We start from the raw sequence: 17,476 nt of genomic DNA on the forward strand, positions 1-17,476 counted from the left end.
GCTGTGATGGACCCTGAATATTAAATATTTATTTAATATTTGAAAACCATCCAACTTTTATTTTTACTAGTAATTAGCTTCAAACAAATGAATATTTTTCAATTTTTATTTGAATATAACATACAAAATTTTGGACACACTTTAGTGGAATAGAGGGAATACCTTCTGATATCTTCCTTTTTCCCATTGGTAAACCTTGACACTTTCAAACACATGTTCAGTGTCCACTGTGTGCCAGGCACTCAGAGGTTCAGGAGGCGAGGTCCCCAGTCAAAAAAGGCTGACACTTTTGTGGTGAATGTATCTCTACACCACTAGCAAATGAGCTAATGGGCAACTTTATATGAACATCCGGTAATAGGCACTCAGCTGAGAGGAGTTGGTCTAAGGAGTCAAGCAAGGTTTTACCAAAGAGAGGACATTTGAGTTGAGCTTTGAAGGCTGAGTACTTCATAAGGTGGATCAAGGCAGGGAATGGCAGTTCAGTCAGTGGGAGCAGCATAGCCAGTGACCTAGGTTAAGAAAGAGTTTGCTGGGCTTGTGCAATCAGTAGTTCTTTGTGGCCATTGTTTGGGATATTTGTGGGAAAGTGGCAGTAGAAGACGAGGCTGGCAAGGTGGTATGTGCAGTTCCCATTAGAATTCTAGCAAGGCTTTATTGTTGATTTTTTGATTTGGATAAAATAATAAATTGTATACTGAAGAATAAATGTCTAGAAAAGACAGTAAAGTTTTGGAAATAACATTCTATAAAACCACTGAACTTAAATCATTATGGGTTGGCATGGGAATAGACAAATAGTTGAATAGAACAGAAGTCTCATAGATTCTAGAATAAATGAAAATTTAGTATATGACAGAATTAGTATTTCAGTTTAGTGCATAAAGGTTGTATTTTTAAGAGGTCATGCTGACACAACTGACCATGCATTTAGAAGAAAGTAAAATCGGACCTTTCGTATACCACTTACAGAAGTAAATTCCAGATGAATATACAAGTTAAGTGTAAAAAATTATGCAGTTATCTTGCGGGAAAATCTAGAAGACTACAAATTCACGTTAGGGTTATGTTTTCAAATTTTTGGACTAAGACCTATAAGAAATGTATTTTCTGCTGGGCGTGGTGGCTCATGCCTGTAATCCCAACACTTTGGGAGGCTGAGGCGGGCGGATCACCTGAGGTCAGGAGTTCGAGACCAGCCTGACCAACATAGAGAAACCCCGCCTCTACTAAAAATACAAAATTAGCCGGGTGTGGTGGTGCATGCCTGTAATCCCAGCTACTCAGGACGCTGAGGCAGGAGAATCGCTTGAACCCGGGAGGCAGAGGTTGTGGTGAGCCAAGATCGCACCGTTGTACTCCAGCCTGGGCAACAAGAGCGAAACTTCGTCTCAAAAAACAAAAAGAAAAAAAGAACAAAAAATGCATTTTCCATTGTGATCCAGAACATATGCATATATTACAAAGGAATCAAGTTTCACAGAAACATTGCTTACCTTTATTTTGTGTGATGCCTTTATCATACATCCTATACCATCTAATTAAAATAAGTGTTATCCATAACATTTATTTCATGACTCACATTTATTTCATGTTTGAAAAACATTTATTTATTATCAAACATTTATTTCATGTTTGAAAAACATTTATTATCAAACATTTATTTCATGTTTGAAAAACATTGATAGTTTCGTGACCCACAGTTTGAAAAACACTGATAGAGGGGATGGGAGGGTAAAACCTTCTAAGCCAGACTCAAGACCGGAAGCTGTAAAATAAAAGTAAATCTTTGGCTAGAACAATGAAATTTTATTTTATACCTATCAAGTTGGCAAATAAATAAATAATGCTGATTTCTAGCAGGGAGGGGGTGAAATGAGAGAAAGGCTCTTATCTGTTCCTAATGTAAACGGGAATTGTTACGGTTTTTTTGGGAAACAATCTGGTAAGACCTAATAACATTAAAAATACATGTACCCTTTTATCTAGCAGTTTAACTCGAGAACTTATTCCACAGAAGTAAAAAGGCTGCTGCTTCTTAAGGGTATGTTAACAAGTATGTTTATTGCATCATTATTTCCTGGTGACAAAAAAATGGGGAATGAAGTGAATGCATATCATTAGGAGACTGGTTGAGTAAATTAGGACACACAAATGCCAGGGAATATTATCCAGCCATTAAAATGAATCTGTTATTAGTTGGAAGGATATTCGTGAGGTACCTGTACAATCTCTAGCTATGCATGTATGTAAGTTATTTTAATATGATTGAGGCCGGGTGCAGTGGCCCACGCCTGAAATCCTGGCACTTTGGGAGGCCAAGATTGGTGGATCACTTGAGGTCGGGAGCCTGAAACTAGCTTGGCCAACATGACGAAACCCCATCTCTACTAAAATACAAAAATTGGCTGGGCGTGGTGACATGCTCCTGTAATCTCAGCTACTTGGAAGGCAGAGGCAGGAGAATCCCTTGCACCCGGGAGGCGGAGGTTGCAGTAAGCCAAGATCATGCCACTGCACTCTAGCCTGGGTGACAGCGAGACTCTGTCTCAGAAAAAAAAAAAAATTAAAGTTTTGAGTGGCACAAAATACAGGAGGGAATGTTAAAATGTTAACAGGATTGTCTGTTCATGAAGTAAATTATTTGGACAGGGAATGACACCTAACAAAAAATGAAAAGGGTGCAAAACCACACTAAAACCAAAACTCCTGTAGTATAATATTCTTATGCATTTGTGTAAGAGACTATACAGTGTGTATATATTTATACTATATGTATATATATGTAGTATACACATAAGTATTTATGTGTATATATGTTAATTTTAAAAAGCAAGGAAAAAATGTGTGGGAATCAGTTGTCTTTTGATGGTGATGGCTCTCTATCAGAACTTTCCCTTTCCCACCTTATATTGTTGAGAGTGCTTATTTCAGGGGGACACCAGGATATCCTTGAGGGAATTCCTTATACATCATGAGGCAACTGAGGCAATTTTAGTAGTCAGATGCATCTGTTCTTCCTTTGAATTGTGGGTGCCTTATTAGATGATGGCCCATTCCTCCTGCCTTCCCGTTTTCAGAGAAAGATCCAGAGGAGGAGGGAGGAGATTACAGGATCCTTACAGGGTCACTGAAGGGTACCCGGGCCCAGAGTCCCTCAGACTTCAGAGGAAGCTGAGTAGATTGAATTGGATGAGAGGGAAAGTGTATGGATTCCTGTGTATGGAAAGGAGAAAGAAAGGTAGTTTGGGACCACAGTGTGAATGACTTTGACTCTCATACTAAAGAGTTTGATTTTCATTCTGTAGCTCTGTGATTCTCAAATGTCATATGCTTTTTTTTGTTGTTGTTTGTTTGAGACAGAGTCTCGCTCTGTCACCCAGGCTGGAGAGCAGTGGCGCAATCTTGGCTCAGTGCAACCTCTGCCTCCCAGGTTCACGCCATCCTCCTACCTCAGACTCCCGAGTAGCTGGGACTACAGGCGCCCGCCACCACACCCGGCTAATTTTTGTATTTTTGGTAGAGACAGGGTCTCACCATGTTGGTCAGGCTGGTCTCAAACTCCTGACCTTGTGATCCGCCTGCCTTGGCCTCCCAAAGTGCTTGGATTACGGGCATGAGCCAACGTGCCCTGCCGTATGCTCTTCTTTTTTAAAAAATTCTTTAAAAATTTTTCTTTATACTTTAATAGAGTTAGTCTTAGAAAAATGTCATAAGGTCTTGATGTTTGGTGAGCTCGGATAAGGTTTCTCAGGATAAAATTAAACAATGCTAATCTCTTCCCAATTTGAGGAAAAGATAACTTTTAGGGATAGAAATTTTTAAAGATTAATTATAACCTTGAGTTTGCTTAAACTGCTTGCTGGGCAGATTTCAGAACAAGTAGAAAGTGGAAGTTAACAGAAATGAATTGGAGAGGGCTAACCATCATTTATCCTCTTTATGAGTATGGGATTTATGGTTGTAATATTTACATTGCATTCATACAGATATGTTTTCTGCAGCTGATGTCCCTCCTATGTGCAGTAGACTTAGATATCATTTTATGGAGCATGTACAGAATAGGCAGAAGTACCTGCGTTGGAGAGTGTTTAGAATAGGGAGAGACAGCACATATCATGGCTAAGAGCATATGCCCTGGAGCCCAACAGATGTGGGTTCAAAACCTAGCTCTGGCTGGGTGCGGTGACCCACGCCTGTATTCCCAGCACTTTGGGAGGCCAAGGCCAGTGGATCACCTTAGGCCAGGAGTTCGAGACCAGCCTGGCCAACATGGTGAAACCCCTTCTCTACTAAAAATACAAAAATTAGCCGGGTGTGGTGGTGTGCACCTGTAATCCCAGCTACTTGGGAGGCTGAGGCAGGAGAATTGCTTGAACCTGGAAGGCGGAGGTTGCAATGAGCTGAGATGGCCGCCACTGCATTCCAGTGTGCCTAGGCAGCAGAACAAGACTCCGTCTCAAAAAAACAAAAACAAAAAAACCCAGCTCTATCATGTTATAACTTTAAAGCTTCAGGTAAGAAGCAAACCTCTCTATGCTCCAGTTTTTCATCTGTGAAATAGGGATAGTGTTACTGAATATTCATAGGGTTGTTTTAGTGATTATATGAGTAGTATGTATTAAATGCTTAGTAAGTGGCAGCTCTTAATATGTTTCCTAAAGAACATGTGACTTCCCAGTGTTCCAGTACTGGTAGTTTCAGCACCACTGTTTCAGAGAATGAAACAGTCTCAAAGAATTTTTAAGTGTAATTTGAGGGCAGTGCTGAGAAATTGCAGGGATATGTATTCAGCAGATAGTAGGTACTCTGAAACTGTTGACTGAAAACCTGGTTCTTAGTAAATTCTCTGTTGTCTCCCCTTCCTACTTAGGACATTCCATTCTCCCATGTTTTTCTATCCTGGAACCATATGGAGGGTTCCCTCATGCTGTGAATGTCCCATATCTGATCATGTTATTCCCCTGCCCAATGGCCATCTTCTCCAGCTCTGCCCCAGGGCTTCCGAGGGCTCTTTTGGGGAGGTGCTCAGAGAGCTGCAGGTTCTGCCTTCCTACCTAATCTTACCCTGAGGTTCTGGGATATTCTTAAAACATTTAGATATATTTTTTCTGTCTTCAGAGGCAGGATGTTTGCAGCATTCTTTATCATGCCGAAAGTCTATACATCTGTTTTATTTATATCTGTTAATTTCCAGTAGTATAATTTGACATGCATTTCTGTTTTGTCTTTTCAGGTGCCATTTGGATTGTACTTTAGTGGCACGATGTACTCTGAGTGGAGGTCACTGCATTTGGTGATTCAGAATGATCAAGGCCATACCAGTGTGCTGCACAGCTATCCAGAGAGTGTTGGACGAGAGGTGGCAAATGCTGTAGTCCGTCCTCTTGGGCAGGTGTTAGGTACCCCTTCAGTGGCTGGTAGTGAGAGTTTGTTAAAAACTGACAAAGAAGTAAGTGTTTCTAAATTTCATTCTCTTATATGAAAATGTACATTTGTTCTTGAAGAATTTGTTTAATGTTCACTTTTTTGTTCTTTTTTCTTTGAAAAGAGCTGTAGTAGAATAACGTCAGCTTTTTAATGGATTTCTGCCCAACGTAGTATGACTTCTCAATTTTGATCTTGTTTGGGTTGAGGGCTGGGACTCAGAGTTTGTGGAGGTTGTAAGGAATGAGTTGTACTGTTTTGCTGTTGGGACTTTTTACTAGTTATGGTGAATTCTCCACTTGACCTAAAGGCCAAGACAGGGACTTGAATGTCAAACCCTTTCCCCAAAGCTCTAGACTTAGTCTTCTGATTTCCATTTAGAGTGTGGTTGGAAGACCTCATCCCTACCTCTAGATGGCCCCTGACTGAAGACTCATGTCGAGTTGTCAGGCTGTGCGTATGCTGTGCTTAAGCTCTCCCTTGTCCCCATACCTACCTACCCCTTTCTGACTTCCAGGTTTAAGAGTGCTGCAGAGAAGCCAAGCCCTTCTGGCCTAAGCCTGGGTGATTGGAATTGGGGTTGTGTTTGCTGTTTTTTTTTTTTTTTTTGACACAGAGTCTTGCTTTGTTACTCAGGCTGGTGTGCAGTGGCATGACCACAGCTCGCTGCAGCCTCAGTCTCTCTGGGCCCAAATGATTTTTCCATCCCAGTGAGTCCCAAGTAGCTGGAATTACAGACACGTGCCACCACGCCAGGCTTTTTTTATAGAGATGTTCTTACTATGTTGCCCAGGCTGGGTGTTTACTGTTTCTAAAGATAGGGGCTCTTGATATGGCTTGCCCTGAAGCTGGGCCTTTGTTCTTGGATTCAGCGGCCTAGGCTGAAGTTAAAAAGTTGCTATTGGGAAGTCGTGAAGGGGCCCTGAGAATGGAGTAGTAGAGGAGCTTGCTAGTATACATTCTGGCTAAGACGCAGGATTAAAACTTTGTCCCTTGTCTTGAAGAAGCTCATGTAACCTTCAGACTTCACGTTTAGCAAAACCTGTACCCTATGTCTCAGACCCTTTTTTTCTGTTTGGTTTTTGGTTTCCTGTGAAGGAGAGATTAGACTTATATATAAGACTAAAACTTGTAGCTCTAGGGGCAGTTATCATCCCTCAGCCATGGGTCTCTGAAGAGTAAAGGTCTTCAGTCTGAGGAACATTTTTCTCTCTTCAGAGGACCCTAGATTTATCCTTGAGGACTAGCACAGACCCTAGTGCTTCTCCTCCTGGTGCGTTTGTGATCCCTTGTTGCCTTCTCCTGGGATGAGATGGTACATGAGTAGGTGGAGGTGCTCTGGTGTAGCCCTTGTTTTTCTCCTTTCTCACCCTTGAAAAGATGAGAATTCCTGTGTCCTCTAGAATTATACCTTTTTTTGTTTTGGTTTTTTGAGATGGAGTCTTGCTCTGTCACCCAGGCAGGAGTGCAGTGGCATGACCTCGGCTCACTGCAAGCTCCGCCTCCCAGGTTCACGCCGTTCTCCTGCCTCAGTCTCCCAAGTAGCTGGGACTACAGGCGCCCTGCTACCATGCCTGGCAATTTTTTGTATTTTTAGTAGAGACAGGGTTTCACCGTATTAGCCAGGATGGTCTTTATCACCTGACCTTGTTATCTGCCCACCTCAGCCTCCCAAAGTGCTGGGATTACAGGCGTGAGCCACCGAGCCCGGCCTATTTATTTATTTTTTGAGACAGAGTCTTGCTCTTGTTGCCCAAGCTGGAGTGCAAAGGCGTGATCTTGGCTTACCGCAACTTCTGCCTCCCAGGTTCAAGCAGTTCTCCTGCCTCAGCCACCCGAGTAGTTGGGATTGCAGGCATGCGCCACCACGCCTGGCTAATTTTGTATTTTTTTTTTTAGTAGAGACGGGGGTTTCTCTGTGTTGACCAGACTGGTCTTGAACTCCCGACCTCAGGTGATCCGCCCACCTTGGCCTCCCAAAGTGCTGAGATTACAGGTGTGAGCCACTGCACCTGGCCAATTTTTGTATTTTTGGTAGAGACGGGGTTTTGACATGTTGGCCAGGCTGGTGTCGAACTCCTGACCTCAGGTGATCCACCCGCCTCGGCCTCCCAAAGTGCTGGGATTACAGGTGTGAGCCACTACGCCCAGCCTAGAATTATAAAATTAAACGACTGTGTGAAGATGCCACCAAAGATATCTTCTTGATTTTTCATCTGATAATTAGGGACCTGCAATGTCTTTTAGAATCTCTTCTGTTATGTGGCTAAATCTTGCTACACCCTGCTCCAAATTTGTCGCAGCTTCACTGTGCTGTTATAGGCTTCTTTAATACTTACTGCAGTTAAACCATATATTTCTTACCCTTAACCTTTGTAGTTACTTTTGAGCTTAAAAAATGTAATATATATATTTATCTTGTTAGATTTAACTTTGGTTTTAAGCCGTTGAAGTCTTTTTGAATCCTGAATTTCTGTCCAGCAAGTTGGCCATCCTTTTTAGCTTTGTGATATCTACAGATGATCAGCATACACTGTTTTTCTTTTTTTTCCCCCTAAGTTAAAATCTTGGCAGAGCCTTTGGCATGCCACTGAGCACCTTTTTCCAAAATGATCTTGGCACATTAATCTGTTGTTACTCTGTAATGTGGTATCTTGACCAGTTGTAAATCTAGCCATTCTACCATCCTCTGGGCCATATGTCTCCATCTTGTCCACAAGGAGATCCTGGGTCTGCCCAGATTTCTTGCTAACACCCAGATACCCATTTGCCGGAGAACTCTGTTAATGGCATGGTGAGAATAGCTTCAAATTTCTAGTTGGAAGAGCAGGGTTCAAGTTTTCAGCTCTGCCTTTTATAAACCAGTGACTTGGGCCAGATTATTTAATCTCTACGATTACAACTGCAGGCAGCCTAGTGGTTCAGCAGCCTCTTAGGCAAGTTCTCTCAGTCCTTAGGATGTGATTCAGCTAGGTCAGGAGACAGGGACTCATTCAGTGTGGCTAAATGCCTTGTTAAGATCTTACCCAGCTTCAGTCCTTTCTCAGCTGTGTTTGTTCTTCATTTTAAGTATTTTTTTTTTTTTTGGCAGAGGAAACAGTTGTAAAATAAGAGTCAAACAGTTCATCTTTCTTCTTGTTTGTTCATTTTCATAATATGGAGATGGAATGTGACTGACTTTATATGATTTTCTAAATGCTACACATAAACAAATTAAGTGGAGAAAAAACTCTAAAATGTTCAATTTTTGCGTCTCTAATCTCTATGGAAAATTGAAGTGACCTGTATTTACTTTTTAATTCACAGAGCAAATAATAATATCTAAAGGGCAAAAACCAGCATAGGCTTGATAGTCAAAAATAAGTAATTTATTTTCTTCTTAAATCTTTTGCTTGGGAAATTGTATGTTTGATATGTGAAAAATGCATTATCTAAAATAAGTCTGATACTTACATTGAGATGAATATCAATTTAGAGGCTTTTGGCAATAAAAGAGATTGACATTTTAAATCAGTCTACTGAGATGGGCATGTATAATAATTCTGTATGGATATTTTCTTTTGTCTAGGTAAAATGGACCATGGAAGTAATTTGCTATGGACTGACCCTTCCATTGGATGGAGAGACTGTAAAATATTGCGTTGATGTATATACAGACTGGATTATGGCTTTAGTGTTGCCGAAAGATTCTATTCCATTGCCAGTTATTAAAGAGCCTAATCAGTATGTTCAAAGTATACTAAAACACCTACAAAATCTTTTTGTACCAAGGTAAGCTATACCTGTCTATCTGGCCCATTATCAAGGGCATAGTAAAATATTCATAAATGTTACTGTAGTATAGGAGCTGATTTCATTGTTAGTCCTCTGAACAGTGACTTCGTGTGTTCAATTAAAGATTATATTAATGTGAATGTTAGGAAATATGGGCTTATGTAATGTTTACTAGGAGTTTTTAACAGGTATGTGTTCTTTACAAGTTTTTGGCGTTGCTTCTAAAATCTCATACCTCTTAGATATTAAAATACTGTAACATCTTTCACTTCTACTCAAAAAAATATATACTTTTGCCTATCACAATTCTTGTCTCTATTTAGGCTAAACACAACTAAGGGAGATGTATCTACCTTAAGAGGCATCTTTCCTATGAGAGAATGAAGACACTTGAAACAATTGTGGGCAACTTTGTAGTAAGCCAAAAGATTACTCTTGATAGTTTGTTTCTAACTTTTTTTCCATCTTCTTAGGCAAGGGCCTTAAATGTCATAATGTAGGATACCTTCAAGGAACAGTAGGGCAATCTCCCTTTAGTAAAGTTCTGGTTAGAGCTTTTGCTCTGTCATACAGTGAGGGACTTTGAAAACCAGCTCTGTAAGTTTTTAACTTTCTAAATATAGAAGGAAGATTACTTTGGAAAATCTGAATTAAAAAAGAGAACTCTCCGGAACTCTGGTCGGTTGGCTCAGGTGTAAACAGCATACCATACATGAAATGCCTGGTGTAGTCTGGCCCCTAACCAAACTAGCTGTTCTTAATTCTGCATGAATGCTGCTCTTTAGTCAGACTACATAAGTGAGACATTCCTCTGAGACCTCTTAAAGATCTTTCCCATCATGATGTCTTTTTGTCTTCTTCCTCCTCCTTTTCTCCATCACCACATCTCATTCTTGTTGGTTCTTTAGTTCCGCCTTGTGAGGAGAAGTCCTACCTAACCACTCAGGCCCACAGCGCTCACACCTTCTCTGAACCTATGTGATACTTTCTGTATCACTCTTGTATCTCTTGCTGTTTTGTTGCTTATCTTTTAAAATGTGTGTCTCCTTTCCCCATCTAACCAACTTGAAGGGTATTTTAGTACTTAATACTTACCTTAGGTGTGAATTAAATGTGTGTTGCTTGTATTTATTGATTTCAAATGGAATTAAAAACAGGAAATAGGCTGGGCACAGTGGCTCATGCCTGTAATCCCAGCACGTTTGGAGGCTGAAGCAGGTGGATCACCTGAGGTCAGGAGTTCGAGACCAGCCTGGCCAACATGGCAAAACCCTGTCTCTACTAAAAATACAAAACTTAGCCGGGCGTGGTGGCATGTGCCTAATAATCCCAGCTACATAGGAGGCCAAGGCAGGAGAATCGCTTGAATCTGGGAGGCGGAGGTTGCAGTGAGCCTAGATCACACTACTGCACTCCAGCCTGGGTAACAGAGCGAGACTCTGTCTCAAACAAAACCAACAAACAACAACAACAACAACAAAAAAACAGGAAACAGTTGGGACTACTTAGAATATTGTTTATAAGCAGGTTCTTCTAAAATGATATAATAGTTTTAATACTTTCTTGTTATCTTTTTAGGAGACTACTAGGCTTTTTCTTCATGCCTGGGATAGTCTCATGAGTAGTATTGTCACTGTGTCTCTTTCCTCTTTGTAAGCCTACTACCTCTCAGTGCTCAGCTAATTTGTATTGATGAAAAAAATTAATGGCATTTGAGTTAATTAGGCTTGTGCCTTTGCTTTTCTCTTTTGAGATACATGACTACCTTATAAATGGTTTTGCTATTTGGTAATTACCTTGTTTTCTCAAAAGTGTGCATGCATAAGTGTTAGTAAATTCTGAGAGGCTACTCAACTGAGAATTAGAGTTCTCTTCCTGGCTAATGTTTTAGGAAACTTAGCTGAATATTTTCAATGCGAGGTATTGGTGTTAGGATCTCATCTCCCATTATTTGAAGTTTTAGTTGTTTATTTGATTCTGATAGTTCACAAAACTGTCATCTAAGTTTACTTAATTAGTTGTTTTTATAAAAACTGACACTCAAAATAGAAGGAACTGCCTTTACCATTTTTCTAGAGATTATGTCAGAATGAGTGTAACCTTTCTCTTTTGCCCATCAGTTTGATTTTTTTTTATGATTGAGCGAAGAGTAAATCACCTTTTAAAGGTGATTAAGATTTTATTTCCTCACATATACTATACTGTACTTTAAAAAACATATTATTGTTCTAAAGCAGGGTTAACAAAGAGCCAGATAGCATTTTAGGTTTTGTGGGCCATGTAGTGTTGTAATTACTCAGTTCTGCTGGTATGGCATGAAAGCAGCCATAGGCAGTATGTGAATGAATGATCATTACTGTGTTCCAATACAGCTTCACTTACAATATAGATAGTAGGCCAGATTTGTAAACTCTATTTACAATAAAAGATAGCAGGCTAGATTTGACTCATTGGCCATCATTCACCACCAGTGTTCTAAAGCAGTTTTTCTGAAGATCACAAGTTACTTTTTAAAAAGTAACTTGATATTTTTGAAAAGGAGATCTCTGGTGTTTAGCTCTTCTGTTTGTTTTTATGTAAAGGTTACCTTGTTAGCTTTAGAACTTTGGACCCTGCATCTGAATTTAGGCCTTCTGAGTGAGGAGGAGCCTCAGTACCTGAGGAACAGGTATTTCCTTTCCCGTCATTGGACAAATACCTGGAAATGGTAGGTAGGCCTAAATTACCATGTAGGAGGCATGCACTCTTGGAAGAGTGTCAGTTCCAGGGCCATTAGTGGTTATTTTTATTTCTTATTCTGGACTTCCTCTTATATTACTTGATTAGGTTTGGGGCTATGATATAGTTTTTTTTTTTTTTTTTTTTTTTTTGAGACGGAGTCTCACTCTGTCGCCCAGGCTGGAGTGCAGTGGCCGGATCTCGGCTCACTGCAAGCTCTGCCTCCCGGGTTTACGCCATTCTCCTGCCTTAGCCTCCTGAGTAGCTGGGACTACAGGTGCCCGCCACCTCGCCCAGCTAGTTTTTTGTATTTTTTAGTAGAGATGGGGTTTCACTGTGTTAGCCAGGATGGTCTTGATCTCCTGACCTCATGATCCGCCCGCCTCGGCCTCCCAAAGTGCTGGGATTACAGGCTTGAGCCACCACGCCCGGCCCTAGTTTTTTATTCTTCTCCTTCAAGTATGCCAGAGCAGTAGACACAAGCTTGAGCCTTAGGGCTTTACCTGGACTAGATCCACCTTTAGCTGAATGTGGAACATCTCCCCACTCCTGAGGGTGCTTGACTCTTCCTAGGCAATTTTCTCATCATTTTACTTTAGGTCTGACTTCTTTAGGGAAAACTTAGTGGTGTCATTTGCTTTCAACTCTAGGGTAAGTGACCGGTTTTCTGCATCATAGCCCAGAATCTGAGAAACTCTATTGTAAGGTTGGGTTGACAGTTCTAAGGGAACTCACTTCATTTTCTGGAATTTCTTGAGGAAACTCCCCAGTCTGATTCAGATATGTTTCTGTCAGTTCTTTGTGACAAATGACAATATGTAGAAACTTGGCCTCAAGACTTATTTCAGTAATATTAGATACTTTTTTGGGTTTCCCATAAGAGATCTGGAGGCCAGCTTACCACTTGCTAATACAGTGGATTTCCTGCTATTCTCAAAATTCTCACTGTTCTACTTTGGAAAGTGAGGGTAAGGGCTCGGGCCTGGACCTCTATCTTCATCCTCAATCCTAGCCAAAATACTTTGATCTGTTACATAGATAATTCTTCTTTATGAGATTTCCCTTGGAAAAAACAGTCCTGCAGTTAGTTTTAAAACTGTTGTTCCAGGGTATCCTGGGAACCTTGGAGCCTCCATCTTTGGCTACGTGTCCTTTTCTGAAATTAGAGCAGCAGTAGCAGGTATTTATTTCTGAAGCAATGCCTACATACCTCATCAATTTTGGGGACCTATTAAGCTATTCCTTCTGGCCCTTATCCCCTTCTCTAATAGACCTTAGCTTCAGAGGGACTATGAGCACTGTAAAATCACATGTAGAATTCTTGCAAATATGTGTTTAAAAAAATTAAACAAGAATACCAAGGTCGTTCTGCTTAAATGTAAGCAGCAAGGGTGGCTGTGGGTATTTACTTGTTAATTCAACAAAAACCTATTGAGTGCCTGCTATTATGTGTTAGGCACGTGTTAGACATAGAAAATCCAGAAGTGAAGTTTATGTTCTAGTATTCCTGCCTTCCTCCCAGAAGCTTTCCAGTTCTCATAGGAATGGTAGGTTTAGAACCCAGAGTGCTGAACTTTACGATGAGTAAGAAGTAGCTTTAAACTGAAGATGGTATGCCTAGCCCTCTCTGCTGATAATATTAGGGAGCTTCATTGGACCACTGCTTGCCACATCTGTAAGTCACCTGTCCTGAAGCTGTTGCTGTCTCTTCTCCAGGCTTGTCAGTGATATCTGTCTGTCTTCTTCAGACAGGAACAGGGTTCCAGTCAGATTCGACTATGCTTACAGGTCCTGAGAGCCATTCAGAAACTGGCCCGTGAGTCATCTCTCATGGCCCGAGAAACCTGGGAAGTCTTACTGTTGTTTCTTCTGCAGATTAATGACATACTTCTGGCCCCACCAACTGTTCAAGGTTTGTTTGTTTGTTTGTTTGTTTGTTTGTTTATTTATTTATTTATTTATTTTTCTGATTCATTTCTGAGCTCCAAATACAGTTCATCTTTAAACTCAGTGAGTGGTAGACTCATTGGGGATTTAAATTTTGGCATAACGGTTTACAAACGAAGATTAACAGTTCTTAGAATGGAAACCCTCAGGCACAATATAACTTTAGCACTAATGAAGTTATTTTACCTTCAGTAATGATTTTGCTAATATAGGGAGGGACTCAGTGAATTTTGCTTGTTTAATAGGATAGGCCGGGCGCAGCGCCTCACCCCTATAATTCCAGCACTTTGGGAGGCCAAGGTGGGTGGATCACCTGAGGTCAGGAGTTTGAGACCAGCCTGGCCAACATAGTGAAACCTCATCTCTACTAAAAATACCAAAAGTAGCCGGGCATGGTGGTGGACGGCTGTAATCCCAGCTACTTGGGAGGCTGAGACAGGAGAATCACTTGAACCCAGGAGGCAGAGGTTGCAGTGAGCCAAGATCATGCTGTTGTACTCCAGCCTGGGCAACCAGAGCAAAACTCTGTCTCAAAAAAAAAAAAAAGTTAGGATAGAGCCTATGTAAGAAACAACTGGCCGGGCGTGGTGACTCACACCTGTAATCCCAGCACTTTGAGAGGCCGAGGCAGGCGGATCACCTGAGGTCATGAGTTCGAGACCAGCCTGGCCAACATGGTGAAACCCCATCTATTCTAAAAGTACAAAAATTAGCCAGGTGTGGTGGTGGGCGCCTGTAATCCCAGCTACTCAGGAGGCGGAGGCAGGAGAATTGCTTGAACCTGGGAAGCGGAGGTTGTAGTGATCCAAGATCGTGTCACTGCACTCCAGCCTGGGCAACGAGCAAGACACCGTCTCAAAAAAAAAAAAGAAAGAAAAAATAACTAACCAATTAAATTAGAGCCTATAGATAATGTATTACAAAGTAGTTATCAAAGTAGAGTCTGAAAACTTGATAGTGACAGAAGATATTTTCCTCAGCAAATGAAACTTCCAAAGTCTTCTAACTGTTCTATTTGGAAGTGTGCCAGTTTGCCATTCATTAGCTAGCCATTAAAATGCCTCTAGTTTTATAAGACTTTACAGTGTATTTCAGAATCCCTGCTTTGTGTATAGCACAATGTATATAAACTATAAGTTGATCATCTAGTTCCAAGTTCTCTTGTTGCTTATTCATCGGTGTACTCTGTTTACTAACACACATGACTGTGCTTGTGTTCTCAGATGCAGTGTTCAGGGAAATATCTAAAAGGAAGCATGGAATTTCAGTGTGGAAAGGGATGCAATGATAGGAATACTCTGTCTGGTATTGACAATAGCTGGCCAGTCATTGATTCATCACCTCTCTACTACTTACTCCCCATGCCAAGGATCTCAACAGCATGAGGCAGACAATTCATCCCCTTCTTGGGCTCTTTGTTGTTGAAACTTTGGTTTTGCTCATTTGAAACACACATTCTTATAACTTTTCCTGTGAGTCCCAACTTTGCCTTCTGGAGCTGTGCAGTGTAAAGACCACTGCTGTTTTTCCACCTGGTTCCAGGACTTAGAACAGGGGAACAGCCCCATTTTCATGGTTAAGGCTCTGTCCTTCCCAACACCAGTCCTTTTGCTCCATTATTTGTTTCTCTCTCTCTCTCTTCTCTCTCCCCCACTTGAAGGGTGGCTTTCAAATACTTGGAGCATTGTATGGCAAAGTTTGGAGGTAAAAAGACATGGGTGTTTGTTGTGATTCCTTCACTTACTGGCTGCATGAAGTTGAAGAAGTTGCTTAAACTCTCTGAATCTAAGTTTTCTCATCTTCAAAATGGGTATAATTAGTAGTTGGTATTAGGTATTACAGATACCTATCCTGCAGAATTAATGTGAGAATTATGTGAGGTCATTTGTATGAACTATTTGGCATAGAAACTGACTCATAGTAGTCAGTCATCATAGTCAGTCATCCTTTACCTTCTCCCCTGTGTCCCCCTGTCCCCCTTGCTGGAGGATTAAGGCCTTCAATAAGAATTGAACAGGACAACTTGAAATCTTTCAAAGTAGAAATTTTTTGATGTATCTATGATTTTGGGCACAGGAACTCCTAAGCATTACTTCTCATTTTTACTATTAAATGATTATTTGAAAGTCAAAACTTAACATTGCACTTATTTTAATTTTTTGACCAGTTCTCCCACATCAGTGACTTAAAGATTCTACTTTAAAAGTAAGTTTGCCAAAGATGTGTTTTCTTTTCGTTGGTAAGGTGGCATTGCTGAGAATCTAGCAGAGAAGTTGATTGGTGTTCTCTTTGAGGTGTGGTTACTAGCTTGTACTCGGTGCTTCCCAACACCTCCTTATTGGAAAACAGCCAAGGAGATGGTGGCTAACTGGAGGCATCACCCAGCAGTGGTGGAGCAGTGGAGCAAGGTCATTTGTGCGCTCACTTCCAGGTAGGTTATTGTCACTGCCCTGCCTTCCTTCAACCCCTGTCTGACCTTAGGCAGCTTTCTGGCATTCATGGAATACGTTGTAACAAAGGCTGGGCCTGTTATTACTGTACTTTAGATACAGAATTGAGCCACTTTTTAAACATAGATATAACAGTTTGGCTAGTGCCTGTTTAAAACCTTTCAGAATAATCAAGTATTCTTGAGAAACAGATAAATGTTATACGTTACTTCCCCCACAAAAAAAAATTCCACTCTTATTTTGATTACTAAAATATGCATAATCATTATTTTAAAGAAACAAACCATAGAATGGTATAATAGAAATGTTCTCCTGAAATCCTACCATGTATATTTATATATAATTTTACAGAAATGGGACCATACTATAAATGCTACTTTGTAACCAAAGTAGGCAGTTTTTTTATAATAATAATTTTACCTTTTTGCCATTTATATATAATACCATCACTGTTTTGAAAGTACACTCTTAGGTTCATTTTTTCACACTTATTTTTTCATTTCAATCCTGATTTTAATATGCAGGCATACCTTGTTTTATTGTACTTCACTGTATTGAGCTTCATAGATACCATGTTTTTTTTTTTTTTGTTTTTGTTTTTCAAATTGAAGGGTTGTGGCAACCCTGCATCAAGCAAGTCTTTTGGTGCCATTTTTCCAACAGCATGTGCTCACTTTGTGCCTCTGTCGTATGTTGGTAATTTTTGCGTATTTCAGACTTTTAAATTACAATTATCTGTTATGGTGACCCGTGATCAGTGATCTTTGATATTACCATTGTCGTTGTTTTAGAGTGGCACATACTACACCTGTGTAAAATGGTGAACTTTATCGATCAATGTTGTTTGTGTTCTGACAGCTCCACTGACCAGCTGTTTCCCGTCTCTTTCCCACTCTTGAGACACAATAATACTGAAATTAGGCCAATTAGTAACTATAATGGCCTCAAAGTGTTCGAGTGAAAGGAATAGTTGCATGTCTCTCACTTTAAATCAAAAGCTAGAAATGATTAAGTTTAGTTAGGAAGGTGTGTTGAAAGCCAAAATAGGCTGAAAGCTAGGACTCTTGCACCAAATGGTTAGCCAAGTTGTGAATGCAAAGGAAAAGTTCTTGAAGAAAATTAAAAATGCTATACCACTGAACACAGGAATGATAAGAAAG

At 40.4% G+C, this 17,476-nt stretch overlaps 1 protein-coding gene across 4 annotated transcripts in view; it reads left to right on the forward strand.

Moving 5' to 3' along the window:
• The window catches only part of RALGAPB (Ral GTPase activating protein non-catalytic beta subunit), a 110,522-nt gene that overhangs the window by 15,906 nt on the left and 77,140 nt on the right, over nucleotides 1-17,476 (forward strand). For 3 of the 4 annotated variants that reach the window (XM_010355346.2, XM_010355348.2, XM_010355347.2), the window contains exons 2-5: nucleotides 5,237-5,452; nucleotides 8,996-9,198; nucleotides 13,668-13,831; nucleotides 16,111-16,297. In XM_010355346.2, coding sequence (XP_010353648.1) covers nucleotides 5,267-5,452; nucleotides 8,996-9,198; nucleotides 13,668-13,831; nucleotides 16,111-16,297 — 740 coding nt within the window. In that variant the 5' untranslated portion in view covers nucleotides 5,237-5,266. Of the gene's footprint in view, nucleotides 1-5,236; nucleotides 5,453-8,995; nucleotides 9,199-13,667; nucleotides 13,832-16,110; nucleotides 16,298-17,476 lie in introns of those variants that run through there. The other variant, XM_030914292.1, reaches the window with a different exon arrangement.

Source organism: Rhinopithecus roxellana, chromosome 13 (genome assembly GCF_007565055.1).
Source record: "Rhinopithecus roxellana isolate Shanxi Qingling chromosome 13, ASM756505v1, whole genome shotgun sequence".
Lineage (NCBI taxonomy): Eukaryota > Metazoa > Chordata > Mammalia > Primates > Cercopithecidae > Rhinopithecus > Rhinopithecus roxellana.